The 19467-nt window shown below is 33.9% G+C and overlaps 1 protein-coding gene across 4 annotated transcripts in view; it reads left to right on the forward strand.

Annotated features, from left to right (window-relative positions):
* The window catches only part of STXBP5 (syntaxin binding protein 5), a 168010-nt gene that overhangs the window by 87410 nt on the left and 61133 nt on the right, over window positions 1-19467 (forward strand). For all 4 annotated transcript variants that reach the window (XM_060283869.1, XM_030853220.3, XM_030853223.2 and 1 more), the window contains exons 10-18: window positions 277-431; window positions 1633-1705; window positions 3075-3222; window positions 3426-3493; window positions 3758-3798; window positions 4625-4845; window positions 5335-5513; window positions 10531-10656; window positions 13026-13177. In XM_060283869.1, the coding sequence (XP_060139852.1) occupies window positions 277-431; window positions 1633-1705; window positions 3075-3222; window positions 3426-3493; window positions 3758-3798; window positions 4625-4845; window positions 5335-5513; window positions 10531-10656; window positions 13026-13177 (1163 nt within the window). The remainder of the gene's footprint in view (window positions 1-276; window positions 432-1632; window positions 1706-3074; window positions 3223-3425; window positions 3494-3757; window positions 3799-4624; window positions 4846-5334; window positions 5514-10530; window positions 10657-13025; window positions 13178-19467) is intronic.

Here is a 19467-nt window from a genome sequence, read left to right on the forward strand (position 1 = left end):
ATGAAAAGGGTAAAGGGAAAAAAATTAGGGACCAAAGGGGAGATATGAGAGTCAAATGTGGTCAGTGTTCATTCTTACTGTAGGTTAATTTTCAGGAACTCACCTGGGTCTTACCTAACGCAATTTAAAAAGCTACATGTGAGTATTCCATTAAATGATGCGTAAAAATGTTAAAATTTAAGATTTTATTATTTCACTAAAAAACAATTTGTGATACAGCAAGAAAATAGACTCCACTATGCTATTTGTAATCCTGACTATGTATTTTATTTCTAGGGAACCTTTTATTATTTTATCAGGAGGTTTGTCATACGATACTGTAGGAAGAAGACCTTGCTTAACAGTTATGCATGGGAAAAGTACTGCAGTGCTAGAAATGGACTATTCAATTGTTGATTTCCTGACGCTGTGTGAAACCCCATACCCAAATGGTAAGCTTTGTGTCTTTAAAGTTCATTCGCTATAGATATGTTATTCAGAACAAAGACCTATTTGTCATCTAAGTAGTTTCCTTATCCTGTTGTGCCAGTTCTTCCATGGGAGAGATGCTGCCTTCATAACTTTGTAAATTTTATTTGAGAAGTAAATTTTGTTTTTAAACTGTATCTGTTTAATATTACATATTAGTAGTAAGTGCCTTTGAAGAATAAACAAAACTGTCCACATTAAGAAACATTTAAAAATCCTCTAAATTACTAATGTATTAGTTACAGTTCTCAAAAAAAAAAAACAGAACCAATAGGAGATTTTAGAGAGAAAAAGAGAGCAAGAATATGAATTTATTTTAAAGGAATTGTGAAAACTTACTGCAGACTGAAAATTCAGGAAAGAGTTTGATTTGCAGTCTTGAGTCTGAATTCTGAAGGCTGGAAACTCAAGCACGTTTCTGAGTTGCCATCTTGAGGCAAATTGCATTTTTCCGAACACCTCCTGTCTTTGCTCTTCAGGCCTTCAACTGATTGGATGAGACCCACCCACATTATCTAGGATAATCTGCTTTACTCAGAATCTACTAATTTAAATGTTAGTCACATCTAAAAAATACCTTCACAGCAACATCTAGACTGGTGTTTGGCCAGACAGCTGGGCACCACAGTAAAGACAAGTTAACACATGAAATTAACCATTACAACTGGCATGTTATTATTTCAAGAGGAATTTATCTGGATCTTTTTTTACTTTATTTGAAGCTAATTGAGATATAAATATGTAATGCATTTTATAATTAACATGCACATAGAAAATACCCAAGAAAGAGATTATAATATTATAGTAGTACTCTAGTGGGTTCCTGTGAGATCCAGTATGAGTTGTTCTTATGGGTATTAAGATTTAAATTTGGGGTTTGTTGTTCATGTCCTGCCTTGGACTTTGCAATACCATGGAAGGTACTGTGAGCTTCTTGTCTAATTCATCTTTACAGAATAAATAATTTTTTATGGGGTGTTATATAGATTTATCTCATTTAAAACATACTGGCCTTGCATTGTATGAAGTATAATATCAGAATGTTAAATACTTGAGAGAATGGAACAAAATAAAATAAAAACTAAGCAAGAAATGTTTGTTATCTCATTTGCTGTCCTCTTGCATATTTAAAACTATTGTTAATGCATTGTTTTCCTATTCCAGATTTTCAAGAACCATATGCTGTGGTTGTTCTACTAGAAAAGGATTTAGTACTTATAGACCTTGCACAAAATGGGTAAGAAATAAAATTTGGTGAGCAATTACTTTAGTGTGTGGTGAAAAAAAGAGTCTTTTTAGCATAGGATTGGCTGTTTCATTTCTTTGAAAATGCTACATTTATATCCATAACCTGGACCTCTGTTTAGAACTGCAGATAAACATTTCTCATTACCTGCCAAATTCCTCTGTTATGTTACTCATAGAAATTTCTTGTTTAAGTCAAGATTTGTTGAATTTCTGAAATTTCATATGATTCAACTTAATACTTGGATACTCTGGGGGCACACAAAATCAGGTATGTCCAAAATTCATCCCCATCACAGCTTTCCTCCAGAATAACTCTTGTAGTCTCTCCACCCATATTCACTTTCTGTTGCCGTGTGTCATGAACATTGTCAGGTAATTTTACATGCAACCCCAATCTTGTTACTCTTTTCTTTAAACCACTATAGTTCTCTATTGGTTTTTTGTGTAAAAACAGTTTCTCAGCCTGCTACTCTACGCTGAAGGAATTAAGGGTACATTTCCAACCTGGTGCCTGTTCGCTAGAAAAACTGAATGGTGTATTAAACAAACACCGCACTTCCATGTCTTTTCTTATGTAACTCCCAACAGCTGAAGCATTCCACTTGCTTCACTGCCATCAAAAATCCACATAACTTTCAAAGGCAGCCTCTTCAAGCTTTTCTTATTCTCTCTTAACCACATATATCATTTCTGATCTATAAATTCTCACCATAGCGCCTTTGCAACTTTTTGTGGTATTTCCCATATTCTTCTTGTTCGTAGATGATAGTATGTTTACTTATAAATTTTTTGAATGGAAGAACATTGTATTACTTATTTGTATTTCTTGAGAGATAATCATTAAATATGGTTTTAAACGAGTTTACCCATTCAATATTTCAGTGTTTCTCAACTGGGGGCAATTTTGCCCCCCAAGAGATATTTGGCAATGTCTGTGTAGACATCTTCTGTTGTGGGGAGGGGTGCTACTGGCATCTAGTGGTAGAGGACAGGGATCCTGCAAAACATCCACAATGCACGGGACAGTCCCCATAATAAATTATCTGATCCAAAATGGGAATAGTACTGAGATAGGGAAACCCTAAAGTGTAAGTGAACAGTATTATTTACCTTACTTTAAGGCATTCCTAAATTCACATCAACTTAGTGTATGCTACCTGTAATAATGAATTTTTTTTTCTTCTTGAAAATAACAAGACCATGTGGAACAAAGGATAACTTATTATTATTAAATAAGTTTAAATATTTTTTTAAGTTTTCATTGTTGTATTAATCATAGATAATAATTCATTAAGTTATTTTTTAAGTTATTTAAGTTTTAAGTTATTTATTATATTTTTCTTTTCCTGTTGTTAAAGGTATCCTATATTTGAAAATCCCTACCCTTTGAGTATACATGAATCCCCTGTTACATGTTGCGAATATTTTGCTGATTGTCCTGTGGACCTTATTCCTGCACTTTATTCTGTTGGAGCTAGACAGAAACGTCAAGGTTACAGCAAAAAGGTACTGAACATGAGTTTTAATAATTACTGTTACATTTCAGTATTTTATATTTATCACCTTGGAGTGGTTGATAATGATACCTTTTCTAGAGAAATTAAAATCCTTTTTGAATATGAAATATGTTGTGTGCTCTTGTCATAGATGTATTATGAAGATATATAGTATCCTTGGAAATTGCTTTATACAATAATCTTTTCTTATAGGAATGGCCCATTAATGGAGGCAATTGGGGCTTGGGTGCTCAAAGCTACTCAGAAATAATTATTACAGGGTAAGTAAAAGTCCATTTTCACCTAATGAATCAATAATAACTAAATATGATTAAGACTACATGAAAATTAATTGGGCAGGTAGTGCTTGCAGTAACATAATAAGAAATAAGTTATTGTATAGAACCTGCCAGTTTACCCTAAATTTTACCTTTTTCCTCATTTTGGTGACTGTCTTTTTAAGTAACAATATATTTAACTTCAAAGAGAGGAATAATGTAATTTTTTTTTCTTCAACACATTCTTAACTCATTTGCTTTTCACAGGCACGCTGACGGGTCAGTTAAGTTCTGGGATGCTTCTGCGAGTAAGTATTCTGAATCGTGTTTGTTACATGCTCTACAATCATTGCTTTTATATAGCCTGTTTTGTAATGATTGCATAACCAACATTTAATTTGAAATTTAGAGACTATAAATTTAATACCTGACTTATCAAGTATATGAGTTTAGAATTTATAATAAAGACATTTTAAGGATGTTAATTAGTAAGTCAAGAATAATTTTCAGCAGAAATACCCAAGTCCTTTCTTCAAACCTTCTCTTCCTAACTCAGAGATAGGAAAAGTGGGCATATGTTTCAAATCAACAGAAATCTGCTGAATAATTTTAATGCCTGATTCTAAACTTATCTTTGCAAAATATATATGGTCGCTACATTAGCAAAAAAGGAAAGAATGCTTTGAATGAATAATGTTTGCAATTAGAATGCAGTTAACTGAGGGTATATTATGTTTTACCATGTAGAAGTGTTAGATAATATTGGTACCTTTCAGAGAGAAAATATGTAGAAAATAAATCTGCAAAGCAAAATATGTGCCTTATTGTTTTTATTATATTCATGCAATTGTTTTTTACAAAATCTTTTTGTTACTCTTTTTTTTTTCAGATAATTTAAATTCATCATAATGGTGTTTTTTTTTTCTTTTTAATGAATACAATGAGTACATCTTTTTTGGTCAGTGAGTACAGTGAATGCATTATGTAAAAGAATAGTAGAGAAATGTGGACCTAGGAATAAAACTGTGGTTCAAAAAATATAGTTTATCTTCCTTACGTGATATGACTGATTAAATATTACCTGATATTTGTTCCTTTTATATTAAGATACCATATTTTATCTTTTTTTTTTAGTAAATCTACAAGTATTATATAAATTAAAGACATCTAAAGTGTTTGAAAAGTCAAGAAATAAAGATGACAAGCCAAACACAGACATTGTAGATGAAGATCCATATGCCATTCAGATCATCTCCTGGTGTCCAGAAAGTCGAATGTTGTGCATAGCTGGAGTTTCAGCTCATGTCATTATTTATAGATTCAGCAAACAAGAAGTGATTACAGAAGTCATTCCGGTAGTAGTCTCTTAATTAGTTTCAATGTCAGATGTCTGACATCTTAAAGTTTTAGAATTATTTAGGAGGTTCTTTGCAGTCACTTTTAAAACACCTCAGTATTTACATTGCCATCTGTCCTCTGTGACAGAAAGTCATATTTCTTTGTATATCTTCTTACTGAACATTTAAATCTTTAAATATATTCTGTTTCATTTAAGGAAAGATAATATAAGTATGAGCATACTCTAATTTAGTATTAACAGGAGTGCCGTAAATTCTAAAATCATAATGCATGTGTGCATGTACTTGCACACATACACATGATCATTTTTAAAAAGCTGAGTCAGGAACCTTTTTTCCTTTGCTAAATCCTTACCTTTAGAAATCTCACTAAATTTTTCCTTTAAAAGTGTTCTTTCCACTGTAGTGTACGTGTGTGTATGTATAAACTGTAATAAAATGAACAGTAATTATTAGGAGAGGGTAAACTTTTTACTTTTACAACAGATGCTTGAAGTTCGATTGTTATATGAGATAAGTGATGTGGAATCTCCAGAGGGTGAACAGGCACCACCTTTGCCAACACCAGTTGGGAGTGCCAATCCTCAGCCCGTTCCTCCTCAGTCTCATCCTTCTACCAGTAGCAGTTCATCTGATGGGCTTCGTGATAACGTCCCTTGTTTGAAGTAAGTTATCTAAAAATACAGGTGTTTTGGAAGTTATCTTTTAATTTAGATAAATTGTAAACATTCGTAAAGTGAAGTAACATCTTCCTGTGATGGAGTACAATGACATAACCACATCTCTTTTTGTGTTTCGCCGTGGTTAATTCAACTCTTCTTTTCTGTGGCACCAAGAGAAATATGATTGCATTCCATGATTTTATCCTTAAAGTACTAAGATTTGATCTCTAAACATACTGGTAGATGAGCATGGATCTTTCCTCTATATAGAGCTTCGTCTTCTAAATCCGTCATTGTTTTTTAGTCTGGATTTATATGTGGATCAAATGTATATTTAGGCTGCTTCCTTCCACTCTGAAAATTCTGTTTTTTCAGTCTTTAGAGATTCAGTTGTTGGGTAATCATTTTCTTGTCTTTTTCTGAATCTTCTCTAGCATCACAGTATCGTTATTTACATGCCTTTATTGTGGAAATCCAGATTTGAATACATTTTGCTTTTTTACAGGAATAAATTGGACAAGGTTTAGTTTTCCTTTTTTTCTGTCCAATTTATATTATTGAGTGGTTAAATTTTGTTAAGCATATGTGCCTTAAATATGGCACAGAAAGAAAAGAGGAAAGAGTTAAAATCATTGAAGGAGTTCATGAAGACATTAAAAGTATTACATTTACAGAGAAGTCAGTTAGGGCAGTGACTGAAAACTGATCGTGGAAAACGTCAGAGATTCAGTGCAAGAGTGGGAGACAGAAACCAGGCTGTAGTAGGTTCAAGCTGGGGCCGGCGGCGAGAAAGACAGTTTGCATTTGTTAACAGAACCGGGATTTATGCTGTTTTGGTTTTAGATCTGCTAGAATCTTTTATTGGTGAATAGTTCAGCAGTTCCTGTGGAGAATATCCGTGTAATCAAAACTGCATTCACCCCAGAGATGAGGCAGATTGGTTTATGTGACAATCACTTGTGATATAAATCTATAGAAAAGTAGAGTTTGTTTTTTTTTAAATCTGCTTTATATGTTTACATGAATTTGAGGTTGTGTGTTCTGTGCCAGTGGTTCTCAAACGGGGATGACTTTGCTCCTCAGAGTGTGCTTGGCAATGTCTGCAGATATTATTTGTCACAACGGGAAGAAAGGGTGCTACTGGCATCTAGTGTGTAGAGGCCAGAGATGATGCAAAACATCCTACGGTGCGCAAGACAGTGCCCCATGACAAAGAATGACCTGGTTCAGAATGTCAGTAACGCCAAGGATGAGAGACTGATCTGACCTAACGAATATAAGCATTGAGGTTAAGCACCTATCAGTACATTCTCAGAAAGGTCTCAAGTTTCTCCTCCCTCTCTCCCCCCCTCCCCCTCCCCCTCCCCCTTCCTTTCTCTCTCAGGTATATATACACACACCTCCTTTCTGCTACAGTCTGGCATATGTTTAGATAGAATGAGACTTGGTAATAAAAGAATTCTACATCTTTCCCTTTTGTTACTTATTCTGTACTACTTTACTTTAAACTTAAATTTGTAAAATTTTTGTTAATGTCATTTCTTCTGATTTTAATGTGTATTTCTCCTGCTTTTTGTCAATTTAATTTTTATAAGCATATAAAGTACAGTTTGTCTTTGAGGTTTATTTTGGTAACGTATTTCTGGTAACAAGTTTGAGATTTTTGTCTAAAATCCACACATTCACTAGTGACTTTTTAAAATCATAGGCAATTTGAGTTATATTTCTTTTTTTTAACCATTTTAATAGTTTTCAGGTTAATGCAGTTATTTATTAACTTCATATTGTTTTAGTCCACAATCTCAAAAGCCAATTTTTAAAAGTCATAAATATAGCTAAATTGATGTGAAAATAACCAATACTTAGGTTTTTTTGTTTGTTTTTATACAAAATGTTTTTGTACATAATTGGGTTGGGGAGTTGTTTTTTTTTTTCCTATTGAACTCTAGTTGATTTACAATGTTGTATTAATTTCTGCTGTATGGCAAAATGATTCAGTTATACATACATATATATATATATATTCTTTTTTTAATATGTTTTTCCATTATGGTTTATCACAGGATATTGAATATAGTTCCCTGTACTATACAGTAGGACCCTGTTGTTTATCCACTCTATATAGAAGAGCTTACATCTGCTAACCCCAGCCTCCCACTCCATCCCTCCCTGTACAGTAATTGTTTTTCTGAAGAAACATTTTAAAAGCAGCTATTCAATTTACTTCTTTTACCAATAAACTTTTGGTTTTATTTAAGTATTTTAGTTGTGCTTTTGCAGGGTGTTAGTCCAAACCTACAAATTATTTTGAAACTACAAAGCCTCCAGACATTATTTTGACATTTAAAATACATTTGTACAAATTACAGAGCTTTTTATGAAAGTTCAACCTTTATCTTTAAAAAGTAAACAAATTAATTTGTATATATTAAAAATATTAAATGGTAACTTGCATATAACCATTGTAGACATTAAACGTAACGCCCACCCAACCCCCATTTTGTATTTTTAAAATCTAACATATTTCATCATTTCTTGATTCGGTTTCTAATTTTATACCAATTGGGGATTTTTCAGCAAGTTTGACTTATTTTTGCTTTAGAACTTTTTTGTTCCTTCAAACTAAGTAAAATAAGAATTCCATGACTTCTGTGTGTCTTCATCACTTACATCTTAAATGTGCCCGTATATGCACTTCTAAAATTATCCCTGAATGCCTGTTTCTGCTCTTGAGAATCTAATCTAATGTGCACATTAAGTATGCCAGAGGGAGGGTAGACACTTCCTTGAACCTTGTCTAATTCATACAGGGAGAAAATAGCACACTCAGACTCTACAGGCTGTGCTTATATCAACAGAGGCTGTCTCTGGTGGAGGTGAAATGCTACTCAGTCTTTATTTTTGTCTTTCAAGAGGGATGGCTGTAGCCAAGCGTGGGTGTTTCCCTGAGGGAAATCAAAACTTCTGCATCAGCCAGTGTACTGTTCTGAGTGTATTAACTGGAAGACTTTGCACAGGCAGATGTGACCGCAACTCAGTTTGTTTTAGGGATACCCTCGGTGATTCACGTTTACTCTGAAATTTGGACAACATCCTGTTTTCTTACCTAGAGTGAGTCTAGCAAGTAGGACAGCAAAAAGTCTGGTGTCATGGTGTTCTTCACTAGAAGCACCAAGTAAATGATCCAAAGGGTTCTCTGAGTTTAGTGTCAGGAGATTGAACATCGAATAGACTTCCTGCTGTCCTTCCTTTATACACTCACTCCGGAGCAGAAGCCCCAAGAATTGTTGGAGTAACCAGGCTTTATATGTGTTTTGCAAGAACAATTACTGGAGAGAGGCTTTGCAATCAAAAACGTTCTCACTTTAAAGTAAAAGTAGATTTTTTTTAATAGTAAAAGTAGTCACAAATAAATTGCTCACATTTTAAAAAAATTTTATCTTCCAAAATCACTTGAAGTTTGCAAATATGACAAGGTATTATATCTAAGTAACTTTATTTCTTAGAAAGTCTCACATTTATAAACCACCCCCCCTTCACTCCCTCTAACATGCTTATAACAAATTTAACCAGTATAAGTTTTGTATGAACTCACTCAGTACAAGTGAGTATAACTGTTTGCTGAATAGTTCACTTGAAGATCCTACCTCAAAGTTAACCACATCTTACTCTAAAACTGCCTCTTCATCTTGACATCTTTTATCTTTCTTTTTTTCTTTTTTGGAACTTAAAATCACTGTCTTCTTTTTCTCCCCTCCTCTATCTCTAATCAGCCTCCAGCTCATTCATTCATTCAGTAAATATTGAGTACTGCCTCTGCTGGAATATTAAAAGTAACTGCAAGGTGTCTACCTTAATGGAATTTACGAGCCCTTTTGAGAACTTACTTCATGTGTTTGAAATCTACCTTATTATTTCGCATCACAAGGATCACAGGAACTTCCGCATGGGTCTCATTGTACTTCGTCTTGCATGCCTCTACGGTTAATCTTTCCAAAATATTTCTTATAAATCTTCACTGGCTTTTAATACTTTAATAATGAAAATATATTACTTTTGTATAATCTGACCATTGGCAAAACTCTTTCATAGGCACTCACAGTGCTGTCATACTGTGATTAGGTAATATTATTCCCACTTCTAGACAGGAAGATGACTAGTAAGTGGCAGAACCAAGACTCAAACTCAAGCCTTTTTGAGAGCCCTGAGTTCTTTCTACCAACATCAAACCTTTGCAGCTGGACCTCAAAGACCCTGGAAAGTCTGGCCCTGGCCTGTCTCGCTATAGTGACTTTTTTTTACTGTTACTACACACACCTTCCACTGTGACCAAACTTAGACACTTGTTAATTTTTGACTATGGGTTTTCCTACTTCTTTATCTTGTTGGCATATTTTTTGCAACAGCAATTTTTTTAACACTATGCAGCAGTTATTACGGGAAGAGTCTACAATCAAAACTACTACGAACTCAAAGTCAAAAAAGATTTTTTTTTAATAGTAAAAGTGGTTATACAAACAAAAATAAATGGCGCACATTTTTTATACTTTTTCCTTAACTCCTTATGTTTTGGGCCAGTTTTCATTTAGTTATACCATACCTTTTTCAAGTTTTAAGCCTACTTTTCTAACTTGGATTTTTTTCTCTAACTTGATTTTTTTCCTCTTAATACGTAAGTCGTTGCTTCTCTTCATTCTTCTCCCCATCCTTCCCTATTCTTCTTTCATCCCTCTCTACCCACTCCTCCCCTTCTCCCCCTTCCCTTCTCCCCTCCCTCCCCAGTTTATATGTGGAACTTACATATAATTTCTTATTTTTGTGATTTATCTAGGTGTTTCATCTCCAACTAGACTAAATGATTATAGAGGACAGGATTCTGATTGTGACTTTTTTTTATATTTTACAATTTTATATATAAAGTTATTTTTTATATAGTTATGTATGCGTGACTTTATAATTACATAGGCTAATAAGATAATTGAAGATGGGTTAACAGGTAACATGCTTTCCTTTCTTACAGAGTTAAGAATTCTCCACTTAAGCAGTCTCCAGGTTATCAGACAGAATTAGTTATTCAGTTGGTATGGGTGAGTGGAGAACCACCGCAACAAATAACCAGTCTGGCAGTTAATTCTTCCTATGGATTGTGAGTATAATTTCTGTGTTTCTCTGTCTCTTCATCGTATTCCATGCATTTTTATATTTTTAAAAACGGAATGATCTTTATTATAGTATCACTTAAAAAGATGTTGTATAACTTTAATTTCAGACCAAACTCAGTGTTTATTTGGAACATAGTTCTGTTTTGAATAATTTACTCTGGATATGCTTATACTGCTTCCTGATTTAAAGTTAAATATCTTATGGACCAGTGAATCTATCCTCTCCTGGAAGTACTCTGAGAAATAATTTCCTTGTTAATGTTTGGTATAATGAAGGTCTAACAACATCAACCCAGAAGACTATGTTCTAAATTGATTCTATAAATGTTGAAGCATAGCTGTATAATTTGTTCTTTCTCCTTCCATAGTTAACTTGTGTAAATTGTAAAGGCATAGTAATAGTTAAGTAAAGTATTCATCTATACTACAGGTGTATTTTTATTTATCAATTCATGCCTTCAAGTATATAGTGTTAGTAGTACATACTTTCCATTATAATAGGATAGATTGATTTATTTTTTAATAAATAAATTTATTTATTTATTTATTTTTGGCTGTGTTGGGTCTTTTTTTTTTTTTAACATCTTTATTGGAGTATAACTGCTTTACAATGGTGTGTAATTTCTGCTGTATAACAAAGTGAATCAGCTAAACATATACATATATCCCCATTTCTCTTCCCTCTCACATCCCCCTCCCACCCTCCCTATCCCACCCCTCTAGGTGGTCACAAAGCACCGAGCTGATCTCCCTGTGCTATGCGGCTGCTTCCCACTAGCTATCTCTTTTACATTTGGTAGTGTATATATATCTATGTCACCCTCTCACTTCGTCCCAGCTTACCCTTCCCCCTCCCCGTGTCCTCAAGTCCATTCTCTACGTCTGCGTCTTTATTCCTGTCCTGCCCCTAGGTTCTTCAGAACCATTCTTTTTCTTTTTTTTTTTAGATTCCATATATACGTGTTAGCATACAGTATTTGTTTTTCTCTTGTTGACTTACTTCACTCTGTATGACAGTCTCTAGGTCCATCCACCTCACACCAAATAACTCAATTTCGTTTCTTTTTATGGCAGAGTAATATTCCATTGTATATATGTGACACATCTTCTTTATCCATTCATCTGTCAATGGACACTTAGGTTGCTCCCATGTCCTGGCTGTTGTAAATAGTAAAAATCAACATTGTGCTATAAGAGAAACCACATGCTAACTGTTCAGTCTAGAGCTATTTATTATGTGTAGGTCACTGTCTCCTTCCCTTGATTCTAGCCCTAGGGACTCATTCATCTTTCTTCTTCCTCCTTATAGCTACTACCACCTACTCTATCTCTTGCAGTTGTGCACCCAGCTAAGACTGGCTGTAGTCTGAGATAGTATTCTCTAATGTCTTTTATTTGGGCCCCACCATGTAAGAACACAAACGTTCCCCTTTTTAATATTTTACTGCCCACAGCCATAAGAGAAACAGGGAATAAGAAAAGGAACCAATAGGATGTTTCAAAGGAAATTGCAAATCAGTTGATCACAGTCCCCATTGGGCTCACAGATGTATTTTGTTTAGCCTTTTTTGTGTATTTTTTAAATTTGAACTAGTTGCCAAGACTATTTAATGTGAAAATCCATATTTAGAGCTTTAATTGAAAACTTTGATTATCTGGCCCATGTCTCCATTTCTGTTCGGCAGTAGTCAGGAGGAACTGGGTTGAAGCTTCCCCTCTTTAGGTGGGCTGTCCACTCTCCAGTTCACTACGGTCCTTAGTTGGCCCGTTTACTTACTTATATAGCCCCTCTATATATTTTAGCTTTCGATTCCTGGCTTAAGGGATCTTAAAAGAATAAAATTCCTTTATTCATAGTTGCTTTGTTCATAGTTGGTTTGTACTTCCCGACTCATAATTGAGAAGGTATTTGGAATAGTCCAAAGGGAGGCCCCCAAGATTTATGCTTTCTACTTGTTATTCTTGACTATAGGGATTACCAAAACTTTTCCAAAGGTATAATCCCCTACTTCCCTAGTGCAAGGGAATGTCTTCCCCTGAGGCATTCAAAATACCCCTAAGTCCGAAAACTAGACGTCATATTGCCTAGTGTGGAGATTTATGTCCCTGGTTGAGTTCCAACTCCTATGCCAAATTTATTCTATATTAATTTGTAATCATTAATATCTACAGAAAATCTGCACAGTTCCATCAGAAGGCGTATGTAACCTGTATTTGCATGGCTGTAATAGTGTTTTGTTTCAAAAGGAATTTTCTTAAAGACCCATCATGATTTTTTAGCCCTGTAGACTGCAATATGTTTTCTTGTAGCTGTTTATCTGTGCTAAAATATTTGCTCTTTCCCTATTCCTAGGGTAGTTTTTGGCAATTGTAGTGGCATTGCAATGGTCGACTACCTCCAGAAAGCAGTACTCCTCAACCTGGGCACTATTGAATTATGCGGCTCCAGTGATCCTTATCGGAGAGAACCCCGATCTCCTCGTAAATCTCGACAGCCTTCAGGAGGTAAGAAGAAAAAAGTCCTGAGCTTTAGGATTTCCATAAATGCTGAGTTACTTCTGTGAATATAAGTATTTCCATTGGGTAGATAGCTTGTCTGATTTCATCTGTTTGTATAAAATGTATCAGCCTGCCTTTTTGTTTTGTGTTGTTATTAGCTTATGCTTTTGTTTTTAATATTCTAGGATTTTATTTAACATTGGGAAAGAACCACAGTTTCAGACTTCTTTAGCTAAATTATAATGACAGGAAAATTCATCCCATTATTACAGAACAAAAGTTAATTTCACAGTTCTGTCCCTTTTATTGCGAGACGAACAGTTTATTGTTTTGACTATTTAATTCAAAGGAATCATTTCCCATGTGAAAAAAAAATGTAGATGCAAAAGTGAATTTGAACTCTATGAAATACAGCGTTCTCTGATAGCTGTGATTCAGTGCAAGCCCAGATCCATTAAGAATTCTCTCCGTAGCATTCTTTTGTGTTTGCTAGGTAATTAGTCTTATTTTAAATGTTTTAATACTAATTCCTCATGGAACACATGTATAGTTAGCTGTTTATAATAGTACTCCTCACCTTTTTTTTTTTCCAAACCTCATGGCACACACAGAAAATGGCATTGGATCTCTGGCATATAGGGATATATTAATGAGACCTCTAGCAGTAACTGGCCTCTGGGCTCCAGACTCCCCAGGACCTGCCCAGCTGGACCAGGGATTGAGGGGAACTGCATCTGGGGCAGACTTAACCTAACCCATTTGCAGAATGCCATCGGGAAGCTCTGATCTATACTTCCTAACTCAATCTCTCTGAATTAAAATTCTTTCTGAGATTCAGTTCTCATTTGCTTTCAGGACATTATTAGCTGATACTAAATACTTCTCATAATTCATGAGAGAAGAAAAGAAAAAGGTGATGGGATGTAGACCTTACTATCATTTTGGTGATAGTTGAATATTTTTTTCTGTTTTTGTTTGTGTGATCATTTTGTCATGTGTTATCTTCAGCAGAAATCGTTGTCCCAACCATACCATTCTAGTATCTTTGTCTCCTTTTTTTTTCCTTCTGCTTTTCATTGCTTCACTAAGGTATGCTGATTGTGACTTCTTGCATGTGCGGCGTTTCTAGCTTATATTCTGAATCTGTGAAAAAACTCCGTTCTTCTTTTTTAAGTAAGTTATTTATTCCATGTCGGTAAAGTCATGACAGTGTATTTTGTCTGTAAAATTATTTTTTCTCAGTTATTTTTAGAAGAGCCTATTAAAGCATCCTATATCTAAAATAATATACTATTTAAATTCATCTCATAATATGTATATGAAAACAGCTGTTGAAATGTTTGTGTCACAATCCAGTTTCTTTATAAAGCGAAGGAACTAACATTTAGTGTCAGAAAGTTAAACATTGTCTTGATAGAGGAGTAGTAAAAGTTTTATTACTCCTGAAATTAATTAATTTCTTTTCTTGTTGGTACCTCATCATAGTTTACATAAAATTACTGGAAATCAAATACCTAAATTCATCCAAGGATAGAGATCAGTTCTACCGTGTGATTTTAAATTTTTTTTCTTGAATTCCATTGCATGCTACTTTATTCTGTAGTAAAGCTTACAATATTATTCATTTTATTATTTGCTTCATCTTGTATTGAAGAGTTACATGTTTAGGCACAAGAGAACTACTTGAGTTTTCATCATCGGTTTAAGATATTTACTTATGGTTGTTATGCTCACTTGAACAATATTTAGGATTATGTTTTAAATAAAAATTAAAAGAACGTTATTTTAAAACACACTTTAACATTTTAAGAATATTTGTGCCTTCTAAAATATTTATATTTCAAATAAAATCAAATGTAGAATAATTGGTACTAAAATTCTTTAATTGCATTGATACGAAAATGATATTTTTGCTAAAGTGTATATTTTATAATACGTTCTTGAAGTGTAGCCCAAGTACCATGAAATTGTCCTTCTATCTTTTGTAATAGATCAATATGGATGGAGAGATTTGTTTTTTTTCTACTAATAGGTGCTAATATATTTTCATAAAGAATAAGATGGCACTCAAATTATTTTATAAGATAAAATGTTACTGTTTAAGTTTATATATTTTATAGCTGTATAAAATATCTACAGTATTTTCATAATAAAAATTATGAAACTGTCACAGGGACAGGTAGTGATAAAGTATTTCAACTACGTGTATATATATATATATATATATATATATATATATGCTGATAGTCTTAATTCTGTTAAGAGTGAAACGTGATAATATACATCTTGGTTTGTTGGCCACTTTTTCACTCAGTGAAGGACACAAAAAGGAAATTTCTATTCTGAATATAATATCTAATGATGTGAAAGTAATAGACACATGAGAAAAAGTGCTTACTTAGGCTTGGAAATAGATAAATATAGAATTTAATAAAGAAGGAAATTAGATGCACAAAGCTGTATCTAGACTTTAGGAAAGATATTTTCAAAAGTTATAGAGAGGAGGCTCTAAAAATGAAGTTTTGGGCTCTACAATTGCAGTTACTGTCAAGTCGTCAATATTTTCGATAAAACAGTAAAAGAGAAATAGCCCAGTAGTACTAGTTGAAATTTCTGTCTTTGTGTTTCTTATAAGAAATGAAAGAGACTATATAAGAAATAAGGGATACAGTCAAGGATGGATAAAAATGTTGCATAGACCAGTAAGTACTGTGTTGAATTAAGGCTGAATTCCCCAAAATGAGAAATACAGCAAAATGTTTGGTTACAGTGAAAATATAGTTAAGGAAGGATTAGGATACCACTTTAAGGATGATTTGCAATGATAGTTGAAAAATAGAGTATAGAACTAAATCACTTTGTTTCTCAACTCTCCATTAAGAATGATTTTTCTCTCTGGAAATTATTAAAAATAATAAAGAGAAATTAAAGTTTAAGCCACATTTTGCAAATAAGGCAAACCAAGCAATAATGAAAAGATATCAAGAGAATTTGTAAAGAAAATTTGTAAATGGTACCCCCAATTGATGAAGGTCAAATATTTTACAAATCAGTAAATTTGATTTACAAGTCAGTCAGAGTTCTAGAATGATTTGCTAAGTAGTTGATGCCTTACATGCATATTGAAAATAGAGATAATAATAGAAGTCAGCAGGAATTCACTAAAAGTAAGTTGTTCCAAAATCAGCATTACTTTTTAATCTGGTAGCTACATTGATAGTTCATGGCAGCCTGTTGACATAATATTTCCTGAAGTTAATTGGGTGTTTGATAAAGAATTCCATGATACTTTTGTGAACCAGACAGGTAGAAGTGACCTAAATACCTAGTTCAATTTGATGGTTGCAAGATTAAATCAGGAGTCAGCAAACTACAGTCTGCGGGCCAAATCTGGCCCATGGCCCACTGCCTGTTTTTGAAGTACAGTTTTATTAGAGCAGCACCATGCTAATTCGCTTAGGTGTTATCTATGGCTGCTTTTGTGCTTCAACGTTAGAGCTGAGTAGTTGTGACAAATTGGCCCCAAAACCCAATCTGGACCTTCACAGAAAACATTTGCCAACTCCTGGATTAAAGCATGGTACCTAGTGGGTCGGTTTGTGGCCTGATACTAATTTGATGTAGTGTGCCTCAGTTAGTGGATACGTAATACTGAATAACATATGATTATGCTTTGTTGAACATTTTAAGTAGTTAATTAAACTTCCTGTTTAAACAATTGAAAGAGAAGGTGTGCTTATTTTTGCTGTTTAAAGGATAACTAATACATTTGATGGCAGAATAAAAACCCCAAAGGTAATTATAGGTAGAAATCATAAGCTTAAACCAGGGAAATGAAGTTTATCAGCAATAAATGTTAAGTCCTGTGTTTAGATTATAAAGATACTTACATGTATACAGAACAAAAAACTGGCTCAGGCAGTTCATGTGAACATGCTTGGAGGTATCGTTGTTAGTTTAGGCAGATTTGTGTTAAATCTCAGCCCTCTTTTTATGTGTGTTATATTAGAGAAGATGCTACTCTGAGGCTCAGAGTCCTCAAAATGGGGGTGATCACCTCATAAAGTTAGTGTAGTTATTAAGTGAAAGGGCATATGTAATGTGCCTCATCTTGTGACTGGAATATTGTTGGCGTTCAAGTGGTTGTTCTGTTACCACAACTTAAGGTATGCCAATAATATGACATAACTGCTGAATGTACTAGTGTGAGAGATACAGAAGATTTTAAGTTATCCATTTATATTGTATTTCTTCCTCTTTTTAAAGCAGGCTATAGAGAAAACAATTTGGGGCCCAAATGTACTCAAGAACTTCTGGCCAGTAAAATATCTATTACAATGACAATGAAATTGACTGTCTCTAGACATAATTAAGTGTTTGTCACTGAATAAGATACCTGAAACACTCAGTGCCTCAGTTTCTTCTTCTGTAAAATGAGGATAATGCTGTCTACCTCATTCGCTTCAGTGAGAGTTAAATGTGTCAAGAACTTTGTAATTGTCGTTTATTACCAGCTAGCTAATTGGGTTGGGATACATTTGGGCAACACCTAGATAACTGTATTGCTAGGAATATTGCTTGAAGGGATTCTGGCAGCAACAGAGAAAATGGATTAGATTATATGCTATGAAATCCTTTCATATATATTCATTCAGTTATTCAACAAATATTTATTGAGCACCTACTATGTGCTATGCACTGTTACAGGTAATAAAACAGACAAAAATCTCTGTCCTCATAGAACTCACATTATACTGGAAAAGACAGAAGTTTTAAAAGATAGCTAATGTACAGTAAGTTGCATAATAGTGCCAAAGGGAAAAATAATTAAATGAAGGGCATTTGAAATATCAGTGACAAGGGTGTTACATTCTAAATAAAATATCTTGAGCAAAGATTTAAAGGAGACAGCTGTTTTCCGTGACGATGTATGTAGAGAGAACATTTCAAGCAGAGAAGAGCAAGTACAGTGGCTCAGAAGCAGTGTAACTGGTGAGTTCAAGGTTACAGTGAACGGTAAGTGTGGCTGAAGTAGGGAGAGTAAGGGAGATGGGGAAGTACGTGGAAGGAGAGGAAATAAAGTCAGAGAGGATACACCATAGCCACATAATATATACCACAGTCATATACCATAGGATCATATACATCAACCAGTCACGTGGAGCTGGACTTCGGCTTTTACCCTAAGTCAGACAGAAGGCACAGAAGGGGTTTTTAGCTCACTCAGTAATTTAATATCTAAATTAAATTATCACTATCACACTCTTTAATTTAGCTTCTTAAATGTTTCTTCCTAGGCTATTTTAAGAATGGGAATTATATCTCATACTACATTTTTATAGAGTTTAATAGCAGTTGACAAAATACCAAAGGCTTTAAATTTCAAAATTTACTTAGTACCAGGCTCATTGTAATACTGGACTATATAATCACTACTATTTATTTATTTACTTAATTGAGGTATGATTGACATGTAATGTTATATTAGTCTCAGGTATACAATATGATGATTTGATATTTGTATACAGTGCAGAATGATTGCCACGGTAAGTCTAGTTAACAACCGTCACCTTACGTAGTTTAAAAAAATTTTTTTCTTGTGATAAGAACTTTTAAGATCTACTCTCTTAGCAACTTTGAAATATGCAATACAGTGTTATTAACTGTGGTCATCATGGTATTCATTACATCTGCATAGCTTATTTATTTTATAACTGGATGTTTCTACCTTTTGACCCCCTTCACCCATTTCTCCTCCCATCCCCTGCCACCTCTGGCAACCATCCATCTTTTTAGATTCCACATATAAGTGAAATTATATGGTATTTGTATGTAATTACATATGTCATCTTAGAACTGTAAAGACTAGTTTTATTATTTTTTTTCCAAAATCTTTAGTGTGATGAAAGTTGAAAAAAAAAGAAAAAAACTACTTGTTGTCATTCAAAAGCTTCCTATCCAATGAAGACAAATAATATATAGTTTAAAATAGAAAACACTCCTCATAAACCCAATTCAGTACTCAGTGTTCTCTAAATGTTACTGTAAGAGCTTTCTTAGGGACTGTAGAGGTTGTGACATCATGAATTTTACCAGAGGAATAGAAAAGCAGATACTGGTCATATGTGCACATATGTCGATATCAGACCCGACAACTTCTGAGGCCTTAGTCATGCAGCCTCTTGTCTGTTGCCCAGCTATCCCAAGCTCCTGGTGTGTGTTTATTTGTAATTTTTAAATACTTTGGAAGAATTCTTTTCATTTCTATCTCCAAGCAAATTAATTTCCATATTGTT

The sequence above is a fragment of the Globicephala melas genome, chromosome 14 (assembly GCF_963455315.2).
Source record: "Globicephala melas chromosome 14, mGloMel1.2, whole genome shotgun sequence".
Classification (NCBI taxonomy): Eukaryota; Metazoa; Chordata; class Mammalia; order Artiodactyla; family Delphinidae; genus Globicephala; species Globicephala melas.